A 14,157-nucleotide genomic window follows, 5' to 3' on the forward strand; every position below is an offset into this window, starting at 1 on the left:
TATGTGATAAATTGAGTATGTACATGATTGTGATGTTGTTTGCATTGAGTTATGAACTATGAATTGTACAATCACACGACTTTAAGACCCTTTAAGGGCGGTGAGTTAATTATAAGACCCTTAAAGGGCGGTGAGTTAATTATTAGACCCTTTAAGGACGATGAGTTAATTATAAGACCCTTTAAGGGCGGTGAGTTAATGCTAAGACCTTTTAAGGGCGACGAGTTAAAAATATTTTAAGAACAATTGATGAGTCGTGTGTTTTGTATAGTTCATAGATAGAGTCTGTGTGCTAAAATATTTTCTGGGTTAGACCTGAATCAGGAGGGAGAGACCCTAACGGACTCTTCGGAGTGTAGGCCTTGGGGGTCACCCGGTTTGAGTGCTCCTTTAAGCCTATGCTGATCCCATATGGTTGGGGCATTCTCGCAAAACACCGTGACCCTGAATGGTCTCTCTATGATCTTACCTAGTGAGAGTGACTTGACTTGCTAGTGTGTGATTTGTCTTGTCATGTACTCCTAGGTGCCTGACATAGTTTTTCACTGACATGGTACCACATTGCATATAGAATTGAGTTTTAGTGTATATGTTGCATAACACTAATTGTGTATTGATGGATATTGATTGACTTAGTGATATTATGTGTTGATCCTTGAGTACGTGAATGTTGTAAAAATGAATGAGGCGTGTTGTGTTATGATGTGATGTTGGATGACAAAGTGGTGAAATGATGTGAGTTATGTTTAAGTAAGTTTTATTTTGTTTTTATGATATTTATACCTATATGTTATATCGTTACTCTTCATTAATTAGGAATGTGATAACTCACTCTCAGTGTGTTATTTGTGTTTGGATCCTGTGATGATATCGAACCTTGTGTTCGTGGGAATAGATGAATAGGTGAATGACTATGAAGAATCTCATGCTAGAGGACACCAGAACACAATGCTCTGATAGGATGTGACATTAGGGTATAAGTTATATTAATTATATGAAGTTTTGGACGACCTTGTTTTGAGTCAAAGTGAATTTATTATTTATTTAGATAAGTTTTATTATTATGTTAGAAAGATAAATGTGAGCCTTTTATCCTTTTAAAAGGCTTGTATTTAAAAAAAATATTTTAAATACTTTTAATTAATATTTGAATTTTTATTCTTTTTGTTATTAATATATATATGCATGAGGTAGAGAGTGTCACAAGGGAGGCTGCGTGGTGCACTAGAATGATGAACATGTTTTGTGTATGTGCACACATGTTTTGTGTATGTGCACACAGGGTCAGACATTAGAAACCTGAAGCTGGTCCACCCCATACATATATATGATCCATGATCCAGAGGATACACTTAAGAAAGAGAGTGAAAGGCAATAAAAGAACATCAATAAGAAAATTTATATCAACAGAACATCATACTAAAACAAATTAAGAAGATTTCTCCAAAAAGACACTCATTGAATAGTTCTGACGAGATTTTTTATTTATAATTTTAATGTTTTGAACGTTGCACTTAGAACCCTTGTCGGTAATGCAATAGATACATACTCACTTTCTCTGACCAAATGTATGGCTGAAGTAGCTTCCACTTCAGCAACCCAAATGGAACAGAACACTGAAATTAATCTCAATAAATTTCCCACCAGAATTTCATATGATATTCATTTCAGTTTATGTTCACATGATTTCTTCCTCTCATCAACTTTATAAAAGATAAGCAAGGTTTTGAAAAACAGTCCGGGGACCACCGTGATATGGGCAGCAAAATCAATTCTTTTTTAATTATTTACTATCGCAATTAAGACCATATCGATCATATTTATCTACAATATTAACAAGAAAAATGTTTATTAGATATTCTTGAGTTATTTATAACGGAAAGAAAGAGAGAAAAAATGACTTGATTAATGATGTAATTTGATAAAAAGAGAGATATAGAGAAAAAAAAAGAATTATTAATGAAATGATGTAATTTGTCAAAGGGGAGGAGATTGCTAAGAGAATCAATGAAATGATGAGAAATGGAACTTTGAGAGTCAAAGCTGGAGAAATAAAGGAGGCAGCTAGGAGGGCTGCTGGTGTTGGTGGGAGTAGTGAGGTTATTGTTAAGAGACAAATTGAGGAGTGGAAGATGAATGCTCAATCTACTTGAAAATGTATGTACTCAATAAACCACGGAGCGAGCAAATAAATTGACCTAAAGTTGTTGTAGTTTAATCAATGATTCGAAGTATGAGTCATGGATACCCAGTTGCATGAAGAATTTTTTTGTCTATAGTGTTTCTATTTGATTTGAACAAAATTGTCTACTTATAAATTAATCAGTTCTAGTTGGTTGAGTTTTGTTGGGGGTTCAATGTTAAGGAGTGGAAGAGGAATATGCTCAAGCTAGCTTGCTACTTTATAATCAGTACTCATGACTCATGACGTAGTACTTAGCTGCATGCTCACCAAGGCTAGTTAATCAGTTTGTATATATATATATATATATATATATATATATATATATATATATATATATATATATATATTTCGAAGATCCAAAGATTTACTAAGATGTTTAGTTGTGTTAGATTTGAAGATTTACTAAGATCCGAACATGTGTTATGGTCTAAAGAGTGCTTATTGAGTCAACCATCCTTACCAAAACTTGTCAATTTTTTACCTATGGATTTCCTTGATTAATGCAAGGATATCTCTGCATATTCCGAGGGTGTCTTTAAGTATCTTCCATCACGGCACTTTGAAGGCCAAACCTAATAACTCCTCTTCGTACTCGAGACTATGAAACTGTTTGTATCAACTTATTAAAAGAAGCTGTATCTGCAACTGTTCTAAAATTTGTAGTTATTATTTGGGAGAGATGGAACATTTGCCAGATGCCATCCTTGGAGCTATCATGTGTGTTTGAGGTAAAGATTGTTCGGTTTTTCCAATGTAATTTCTATGTTATGTATTATTCTGTCTAAGGGTATATATATCAGCTGATAGCTGAAGTAGATTTTTCTATTTGATCGATCAAAATCAATTAAAAACTTTGATGTGTTTTATTGTTTTGATCTTTTGGGCATTTAAGGATTTATAGTTGTTGAGAGGCTGTCCAAAGTTTTTAACATTTTATTAATTATGTTTGAATTGGTTTAACATTCTAAATAGTTTCACAAAGACTCAAAGGTTTATGACTTCATGATATAATGTATGTTATTATTAGTTAATATGTAATTAAGTATATATCTTCGTTGTTTTAATGTTCTATTTTTTTTAAAAAGAATTTCTTGATGAAAGATTTGTTATTTAAAGACTTATGATTTTCTTTTATATTTTTTTATATGGATAGCTTTAATTTACTACAGGAGTTTAACTTAATTAGTTAAACATGATGTATGAGTACATCATTGTAAAATTTTAATACATATTTTTTATTTTCACGAATGAAAAAAATTTAATTTAATGAAATACAACTTTTTTTATTTCTATTGTCCTTTTATTTTTATTTTTCACACCCAATTATTGCTAGAAAAGTGCAAAGTTTAACTCTATCACTTTTGCTCGGAATTATTTTTGGGTGACTTAAGTTGTATTTGATGAATAATAATTAGTTTTGTGGTTTGGGGCTTTTTGCCCAACCCAATAACCAAAAAAATCTCACTCATACATAATTAAATTGATTGATTCGAATTAAGCACTTAAACATGCAAAACTCAATCCAGTACAACTCAAATGATTTTTTTATTATTATTACTTTGGATTTAATTTTTCTCCCACACAACCAAACCATAACCACTCCAAGGTTTTCGTCGTTGAAGATGTCTGCCGCCTCGAGTTAACGTTAAAATAATGATGTCGAGAAGATTAAGGACAAGCACGACACCTTTTCCTGCCACGAGTTAACGTTAAAATACTATGACTCTATGAGACAACTTTGAGAATCTGATATGTATCCTTATATTAGCGATTATATAGAGATAATACTAATTTTCGTTTGACGACAAAAAAACAAATAAGACTTATTTCTATTTTCCATTTTCTTAATTTCTTAGTTGGGTTGGGTAGATTACTGAATATAGATTTTTCTTGGATTCTTCCTTGAAGAAGGTGTTCGTGGGGTTCAAAGTTTCAACTCTTTCGTCCTTTTACCTACCCAATATTTTGAAAGATAAAACAAGTCAAAAGCAAATATTGTGCATAATTATTAGTCATAACCCATAACTACTGTACAAGGATTTTAGTAAATTCTTTTTGTACAACTATTTCATGATTAGATGGCATGACTCAAATTTGTGTAACTTGGTCGTAAAAAACTGCTTAATGTTAAATTGTACGTAAAGGTCTAGTTTTCTTTGATTAGAAAATATCAAACAATTTAGAAGCATAGTACCATTGTTCATGTAAAATTTGTATATTAAAAAAGAAAAATTATAAAAATTACAATAAAAATATTGTATTTAGCTTATATCAGATCTTTAGTAATGTTTTAGGTTGATGGTAAAATATTCAAAAAGTAATGCAAAAAGAAGAATTAAAACATTATTTCAATTACTTTGATTAAGTATTGAAATAATGTTTTAGGTTGATGGTAAAATATTCAAAAAGTAAAGATTAAGAAAATCAAAATTGTAGAAGACATTAACGGTGGGATTGAAGATAAAAGTTATTAAAGTGAAAATTAAAAATACAAATCATCACATGAAGATTATCAAAAGATATTAGAAGAAATTACTAGCTGTTATAACTAGTTAGTCTGTAAATAATAGTTTGAATCATATAATAAGGATTAAAAATTATAAATTCTTATATATTCTCTTGTCCACTACCAGGACACTCATGGATTGTTACTATAATGTTCCCAACTACTTCAATTTTAGTATTTTACTGTATTCATAGTGTTTTTATCATTTTTTTATATTTGTTGTATTTTTTCTCTAAATCTTCATCCTTTTCTAATTTCAATTTCATCTCAAAACTCATTACTCTTTTAATTTTCTGCACTTTACACTTTAATTACTTTTATTTTGCACTATTTTATTTCCAATTTGTTCTTATGATCAATTGCACTTTACTTTTTACTATATTTTTTTAATTTATTCTCTTGATAAAAATTTAATGCATTGACTTATCCTCAAATATGTATAAAATTATGTTTGTTGGCAAAAAGAAACGGAAAATTTCACCATCAACAATTATATAAACTAAATTTGGAAGTGTATGTTAAGATGTAAGCAAAATCAAATTTTCCTTGTTGGTTTAATTGGCTTGTCAACCAAGTTTAGGTATTCAGAAATATTATATAAACCACCACATGAAAGATATTATAAACTTAATTAGTAAATTATAAACGCAACTGACATCACCCAGTACCGTTTTACTTTTTGAATTTTTATTGTTTATTATTATCCTAATCCTTCATTTTTATAACGAAAGTCAACTATGTTAATCTGGCAACATACGACTATCTCTAAACTATAATTTGCGTCTACATTAATTTAATTTAATTTTAAGAAAACAAACAAATTTAAATAGGAAATAGATCAAATGACAACGATATTACTTATACTAACTATTCATTAATTAATGTCTTTATATGGTATATGAATTTCACTGTTTCAACCGTTGAATTATAATTATTTATTATACTGAGTATCAAATCTTATAAAAATTGAGCATCAATAAAAAAGTGATTATGAAAAAAACTTTAAAATTTTAGTCCAATGATAAAATTTGAAAAATATATATTAAGTCAATTTTTATCTATAAAAATAAGATATAATTTATATGAAAAATATTTTCAATTCAATAATAAATTTTTGAAATAAAATTATTTAATTAAAAGTTATTAAATAATTTAATAGTCTAAGTAAGTTATACTGTATCATTTAATTCCTCCCCATTTATACTAAAATGTTAAAATAATTTTAATCAACGAGAAAAATTCAATTGATAACATACACTATCTTTATGAAGAAAAAATTGGATTTAGTTTTTACATAATGCATCCCTGTAAATATACACTAAATTTTGAACTAATTAGAACTGGTCTCTTATGTTGCTTAAAATATCAAAATTTATAAAAAATACCTCAAAGTCTTATAGAAGAAGTGATGAATCTATGGTAGTTAAAAAAGAATAAAATATTTTTAGTCGTATATTTTATAAAAATAACTTTTACGGGTTCCATAAGAATAACCGCGAAATGAAAAAAGAAAAAAAGAATACGCGTAGTGTGTGGTTTGTCTCAACTCTCAACGCGTGCCACGCACAAATACAAACAATCTTCTTTTGACTGTATTGTTTCTAATTATTTGTTTTTACTATTTAACTACACGTTTAAAATTCAAAATAATACCACCACCACTTTAAAATAATAATAATAATACCATCACCTACTAAAGTTTTTCGATTTCGGATTCTCTATGATTGGTTTTTCCTTGCACTCATTTACATAATCAACGAACCAGAATGATCGAATGAAATCGAACAACATTTTTTTTGACAGAGAAATCGAACAACATAAAACAAAAAAAAAAATGAAAATCGGATCACTAATACAAATCTAAAATTTAAGCCATGTGATCTTATGCAACAAATACGATTCACTAACTGCATAAATCCGTGAAACATGGTTTTTTTAGAGAATTAGGTTTGCTAAAGTTTCATCTACCTTCTACCTAACAACGTGAGCTAGATCCAAATAACTAGAATTGATCAAATTGATTTCACATGTCCCTGCCCTAATCATAATATTTCATTTCACGAAGAGGTTAATCATCATAGAATTCCATATCCCGTACACATGTAGGGTTGTTCTGTCCTTATTAACATAGACCAATAACTGATTTCACTTCTATATAATTATTTTTTTGTACTAAAAATAAATAGAGAATAAATTCAATGCCTTTATTTAAGTTTGATTTGAATTCTTACCAACTAGACACGTCAAAGGACATACAAATGTCGAAATTTATTTTGATGTTCTTCGTAGAAACTAGAAACAAAAAAGTGCTAGATGTATTGTGTTGTGTGCTATTTGTTAAATGCCCTCCAAAAAAGAAGAAAACACGGAATTGAATTTAGCTACTCCATTTCTTTCTTAGTAACTTTATAGACGTACGTTTACTTATGTTTCGTTTTTTTCAAGACTAATGATATAAAATGGAAAACCAATCTTTGTTGGACCGAGACTCTCGTTTTCTTACAAGTACAAAACATTCTTAGTTTACATTTCAAATAATCGAATAATAAATTTTTTGATGTAGATTAATTATCAATAAAATTGAAGGATATTTTGTATTAATATTATGATCACTCAAAATTAATTTAATAACGAAAAAATAAAAACAAATTTTAAAACTGAATTTCTTTTATAACAAAAACTGAAAAAATAATTTTTTTTTTCTATAACCAAACTGAAATTCTATGACTAGGAAGTTTCGCTTTCCCTCACCAAACCTTAAAACATTTTTAATGCCTGGCAATGTATATATATAGCATGCTTAATGTCCTTCCATATCGCAAAAGATATCCCTCCTCCCTTTAATTGCATATATCTGAGAATCACCCTTTTTATTGATTTAAACTTTGGAAATCTCAATCTTCATCTTTTTGATTGAAATCAACATGAAGCATCCAGGCAAGCTTAGAGTGTTTCTTCCAAATTTGATAATACTTGTAACCATCCTTCTCCATTCAACATGGATTAATGCACAGGAAGTTGGTAAGTGGAACAAGTCTTTTAATTTCATTCCTTTTTTTAATCGAAGACAATAGGAAATGATGATTTACAACAACTCACACATCCTACTTAACCAAGTGAATTAAACCTTTTCGGTTAATTTAATTTCCATCTTTTGATTCGTGCTTTGTGGCTAATGATCATGTATGTGGCTGTGTAGAGGATGAGAGTGAGTTTGATTACATAAAAGGGAGTGAGAAGGGTCCCTCACACTGGGGGGAACTGAAGAAGGAATGGGAAACATGTAAAAGTGGCAAAATGCAATCTCCAATTGATTTGTCAAGCCACAGAGTGAGAGTGGTGCCAAAGTTAGGGGAGCTTAAGAAGTACTATAAGCCTCAGAATGCCACTGTCAAGAACAGAGGCCATGATATTGAGGTAATCAATCAATCACTCATCACAATATCTCAAAACCTCAACCTCAACTATGTATTCATGCAAGAACATATATGCTTTAATTTTATTTTGTGTTTCAAATAAAAATAAAGGTATAGAAAGAACTTTATTGTAACAGTTTTCTGAAGTGGGGTTCCCCTTTATTTCATCTGAAAATGTTTGCTGAAAGCTGGTAATTCCTGAGCCCACCTACAAATTCATTGAGTGTGGAAGAGACATGATGATAGTGTCTTGAGTCCCAATAATGCACCATGATGGATCATAGATATTTAGTTCTACAGAAACATTAGTTTAACAATTTCAAACGGCTAGAATTTTTCCTTATTTCTTACGTTTAATTTACATAATTTATTCTTTTCTTTTTCTTTTTCTTCTTCTTCTTTTTTGTTTCTCTTTTTTATTACATTCTTCACTTTTTCTTTCTTTATTTGTCTGCTTCTTCTATTTATCTAATTCATATTCATTCTAGCTACACCGCTATTTATAATCTTACTATTATTTTATAAAAAAAGATGCAAATTTAATATCTTAAAAACATACAAAAATGTAATATGTTTTTTTTTTATTTAATAATTAGAAAGATATTATAAGGAATTTAGAATTAATGTTTCTGTTTCACAAAAGTCTCATACTTCTCGCAACCTGACGATTTTTTCTTATCTGTCTTGCACATGCCTTAAAAAAGATTTGTCCAATTGACTCTGGTTTACATGATACTATAGTGCAACGGTAAAGAACAGTTTGCATGAAATAACCGAATCAGATGCAATTCATATACCCAAGGGTTCTTATTTGTTTTTAAACTTTTGTACATTTTATAGTAAGATGAAAGAATTTTTTATGATTGAGTATATCTGTCTAAATTATACACAGCTCAACATGTCTGGGCAATGAACTGTCATTCATATATTAGCTAGCTGGCACTAAATTTGTTCAGATTAAGCTATAATATATATAAGATTAAACTATAAGATATCCATATTGTTATTTAAATTTAGTTGGTCGCTCAAACTTTGATTAAAATCTAAAATCTCTTTATAATTTACGTAACGTATATATGCAGCTGAAATGGGAGGGAGATGCTGGATCAATAAACATCAACGGCACCGAGTTTTTTCTGCATCAATGCCATTGGCATTCACCTTCAGAACATACAATCAATGGCAGGAGGTTTGTTTTGCTTCAAAATCACTGTCTTTAAGTATTGTATTAATATATTAATACAATAATTCTTCTTGATGATTAATATTATATTATGGATGGAACGTATGCACAATATTTAAATATATTTTTATGTTGCTCTTTGTTTAAAATTAGAATTTCACCTTCGTTGTTAATTAAAAGTCAACTCTTATTATGTCAGTTATATTGATTAAGGTGAAATATAATTTCAATTTTGATGAAACACTAAATTAAAGTACCCTAGTACTTCTGTAAAAAAAGTGCCCTAATACATCTAAGTTTTTTTCCTTATCTTATTTGATTAAAAATATTAAAAAGTTTCTCTTAAAAAACTGAAATATTATTAGGTATGACTTGGAGCTCCACATGGTTCATGAAAGCAAAAGAATAAACGGGAAAGGCAAAATTGCTGTTGTTGGACTTTTCTATAAGATTGGACGGCCCGATTCTGTTCTCAACAAGGTAACTTTTCATTAATTTTGTTTAATGATCCAAAACGTAGCTAGGAATGAAAACTTATATACACACATGTACGATTGATGACAAGTTTAATTAGGATAACTATTTATCTGAATAATAAGTATATATATGCTTGAAATGGTTTCAGTTGTCAAAATTTATAAAAACCATGGTGGATGAAGAAGAAGAAAAGAACATTGGGGCGTTCGATCCCTCAAAAATTAAGTTGGGTGGCAAGAAATACTACAGATACATGGGCTCTCTCACTGTCCCTCCTTGCACAGAAGGTGTCATTTGGACTATTAATAAAAAGGTAGTACTATATATACATATATATGCTTTAAAACATAACCTTCAATACGTTGTTTTCACTAATTAATTTTGCAATATCCTCACGTTACTTTTCTAATATTTCTTTTGCACCCTGTTATTCTTTCAATCTAGATCATTCTTCCTTTTTTATGCATCTTGATCTTCTCACATCTCTCTTATACTTTTATATCTTCCTTTCTTGTCTTTCTTTTGTTTTAAAGAGGTCATATATATTTCAAAGGCCTATATATCAAGAGGATCGGTCTAAAAATAAAAATAAAGTTATTCACAAACAAAAAAACATTTATTATTAATTTTTATAAAATAAAAAAGATCACATCATATCTTGAAAAGGTTATTTATGTTGATAAAAAATCTAACATATAACTCATTTTAAATATTTTTTTTCTTAAAATTTATTTTAGATCTCCTTCATCGTTGGATCGATCTTATATATTAAATAATATTTTTCTTTTTTTTTATTGAGTAAATTAAAAAGAAAATATATATTTTTTCTGCCATGAATTATCGTAATTACCTTTTTAATTGAAACTTCAAACTTGCATGTTCATCAGATAAGAACTGTGTCGAGGGCTCAAGTCAATTTACTTAGAGAGGCTGTCCACGATGTAAGTATTCTACTTTGATTTATTGTACTAATAATGAAATCAAACATATATATAAATTGAATTCAATAATGTTTAGCTATTTCTTTTTGAGGGAAAAAAATAAACTAGAGATATCAACTTCAACCATCTCTAACTGTTACCTATGTGCGATTTACTCTATGGCAGCATGCAGAGAAGAATGCCAGACCTATACAACCCCTGAATAGACGAGGGATACAACTCTATGCCCAAAAGCGGAAGGATTAATAATTAGCCACATAATTTAATTTTGTCGACAATGATATTTATTTGTCTGTTAATAATTCTTTGATTATTAGTCGTCGTTCCTATATATATATATAGTCCTATCTTGTTTTCTAGCATTTTGCTTTTTATTCCTCTCTTATTATGATTTTGTATACTCATGCGATCATGGTTGTAATAATCATATAAAATACTACAATAATTACATATTAATTTGTTGGTTAATTACCTGTTCTCTTGCATAAGAGTTAAATAAAACTAAACTGAACTGTTTGTTGACTTTGTTCAAAATCAACTCAATAACACAACTGATTATGCAATTCGGTGTATAGACCTGAACTGAAGTAGTCAACTTAGGTAATGCATGCTTATCTGGTGTGCATCCTTCAAACGGTCGTTCAATCAAAAGTAAAAAATTATTACTTCTCACACAATGCTACTTTGAAATGTATGTCCATCCATTCAAATGGTAAATCAAACACACATTGAATTCGTTGTGTTCTTCATTTTGCACTTTCCGAAATTATAGCTTTCACGTTTAATGAAAAATCAACTTGAATATAAACACACCCTAATTTTGTGATCTTCTAATGTATCTTATATTTGTTAATTTTAGCATTTCTGATCCCCTTGTTAACATTTCCACTCTTTGTCTAATTACATAACACGTTAGCCTATAGCGCCTTAATTAGTCATGAGAGTTAAAATAAAATAAAAATAGATAAATAAATAAGAAAATATTAAAAACAGAAACAAGCAAAATAAATGAAAGTAAAAATATTGAATTGATAAAGGAAAGAAGGGGAAAAAATAACGAACCTAACCTTGCCCCTTGCCACCATATTCACTTAATTAACACCTTTCAACTTGCAAGTTAGAGCAGCCCTAGATAGGTTTCTGTCATCTCCTTAAACAAACAGTCATTGTCCCACATCACTAACATTACAATGACCTTTCCATTCAACAAACCCAACCTTGCAGAGTTGCACCTGCATCTAGCTTTGCACTAAATTAAGTAATTAAACCGTGTCACATGTGAATCTCCCATATAAACAAAACATATGCCATAGAAGAACTCTGAATCATATCCACAAACCATGGTGAATCACCTCTACCACTTCCATGTTCAAACATGACAGTTAGTTGATAGTTAAAATATTATTCATTAAAAGTTTTTCAACAAACATATAGAATTAGAATTGTTTAACATATATAACCATGCAGTCGTCGGACCGAGGGAAATTGAATTTGAATCCCTTGACTGGAAATAAATGCACCAAAAAGTTATTTTTTATAAAAAAGAATCGCTTGACTTCTTTATCTCTATATATTTTTTCAGGTTAAATTCTTGTCCTACATGAAGAAATCTACTAGAATCTTTATGTGCCCCATATTTTTATCACAGCCGCCTCTGACATTAGTGATTGATTCATTAACAAGATTAAAATATCAACTTTAATTAAATGATAAGATGTGCGTGTCTATGTATAATTAAATGAGCCTTTTTAAAATAGAATGTCACCAATTATATTGATAATAATTAAATGATAAGATGTGTGTGTCTATATATAATTTGTATTAATTAGTCTTTTAAGTCTTAACATACACTCTCTCAGCAAAAAGTATTAACATACACGTATTTGCAGTAGAAAATAAAAATACACGTATTTCGTTAATCAAATTAGTTATATTCAGATTTGTGATATAAGAATTAATTTGATGAAAAATATATATGCATTCGTCATGCATCTTAAGCATAATTATTTCTATCGCGTAAGTATTATTATGAAGCGACACTAGCCTAAATCTTCTTCTCTCCTGTATAAAAATATGTTAGAGATTTTTAAAATATATTTGAATTTTGTAATTGATTTCTAGAATTTTTTTGTTTCTTGCTAGATCTCTCTGAAAGTTTAAAAATTTTGTGAGAAATTCCTATCATTAGTCTCTATCCAAAATCCATTTGAACACGTCAAGGATACATATATGACATCCAAACATGTGAATTACGTCGTCGACGTCCAAACGCGTGAACTACACTGTCTACAATGACGACGACACCTCCTCCTCCTCAGCCACCCTCCTTGCCACTGTCACTGGCTTCCTCACCTCCCCCTCCTTCCACAACTTCACCGACAGCGTCCTCCCATCCTTCCTCCCCACCTCTTCCCCCTTCCTTGGCTGGTCCTCCGCCAGTGTCGCTCCCCCTTTCGTCCCTCCATGTGCCAATTCTCTGTCACCTCCCTCTCCTCTCTCTCCCAATTATCTTCCCAAATCCAAAACCCAAACTCAATTTCCATCAAACCCTCTATTTTCCCTCTTTGCATCTTCCTCCTCCGCGCATGAGTATCGCGTCTTCCAATTTCGCCTTGCCTCCTTCTCCTTCGAGCCCCGCTCCCTCGATGTCATCAACATTGGTCTTGCCTTCCGTGACCACTTTAACTTTATTTTCTTTTTTTAATAAAAGTTTATTGAATTAAATTAAATATAGAAATTAAAAAAATCCAAGTGGAATGCTACGTCATTGATACCTCTAACATGGTTTCGCATGTGTATCGCTAACGTGTTTAATTAGCGGACACACCATTATATTTTGGACGAAAACTAACGACAAAGATCTCCCACAAAATTTTTGAAGTTTCAAGAATCAACGAAAAACAATTTTTTTTAGGAATCAATTATAAAATTTGAGTATATTTTAGGGATCTATATCATATTTAAACCTATTAAATAAAATGTAAATAGAGACTCTAAGCAAAGGGATATGCTTGTACCATGTTTTACAGCTAACCATACGTCTCCTTTGTGTGTGTGCGTGTCTGACTCTAATATACATCAAACAATAAAAAAATCAAACTAGCCCGCTCTTGCTGATTTGCTAGGTTTTCGTCTCCTTCCTTTTGTCTCACATGAACTTTAAGTTCCTTGTTGGACAATAAAATTATACGTACGGTGGTGGCTCTAATATTTATCAAACAATAAAAAGAATTACAAAAATTAATCTGACCTTTTCTTGCTTTTGCAAATGTATGATTAGCTTGGATTTTGTCTCCTTTTGGCCTTCCTTGAACTTGAATTCCTCAATAAATATATGGTCGTGACTCTTATACCAAAACGACAAAAAATTACACAAATTAAACAGACCTATATTCTTGCTTTCGCAAATTAAATGCTATGATTTGCTTGGATTTTGTCTCTTTGTTTTG

At 30.1% G+C, this 14,157-nt stretch overlaps 1 protein-coding gene across 1 annotated transcript; it reads left to right on the plus strand.

Annotated features, from left to right (window-relative positions):
* The first annotated feature begins 7,495 nt into the window (after window positions 1-7,495).
* On the plus strand, window positions 7,496-11,162 carry LOC114370463 (alpha carbonic anhydrase 7-like). The gene is made up of 7 exons (XM_028327822.1): window positions 7,496-7,712; window positions 7,891-8,108; window positions 9,190-9,296; window positions 9,656-9,770; window positions 9,916-10,080; window positions 10,655-10,708; window positions 10,874-11,162. The coding sequence occupies exons 1-7, from the start codon at window positions 7,616-7,618 to the stop codon at window positions 10,952-10,954; spliced, it is 837 nt and encodes a 278-aa protein (XP_028183623.1). The 5' UTR covers window positions 7,496-7,615; the 3' UTR covers window positions 10,955-11,162.
* Window positions 11,163-14,157: the final 2,995 nt, after the last annotated feature.

The sequence above is a fragment of the Glycine soja genome, chromosome 10, assembly GCF_004193775.1.
Source record: "Glycine soja cultivar W05 chromosome 10, ASM419377v2, whole genome shotgun sequence".
NCBI lineage: Eukaryota > Viridiplantae > Streptophyta > Magnoliopsida > Fabales > Fabaceae > Glycine > Glycine soja.

Excerpts from the sequence above, each read along its gene's own strand:
- LOC114370463 (XM_028327822.1), top strand. The coding sequence starts at position 7,616 with ATGAAGCATCCAGGCAAGCTTAGAGTGTTTCTTCCAAATTTGATAATA. Across the intron at positions 9,771-9,915 it reads CCGATTCTGTTCTCAACAAG|TTGTCAAAATTTATAAAAAC; the intron begins GTAACTTTTCAT and ends AAATGGTTTCAG. Across the intron at positions 10,709-10,873 it reads TTAGAGAGGCTGTCCACGAT|CATGCAGAGAAGAATGCCAG; the intron begins GTAAGTATTCTA and ends ACTCTATGGCAG.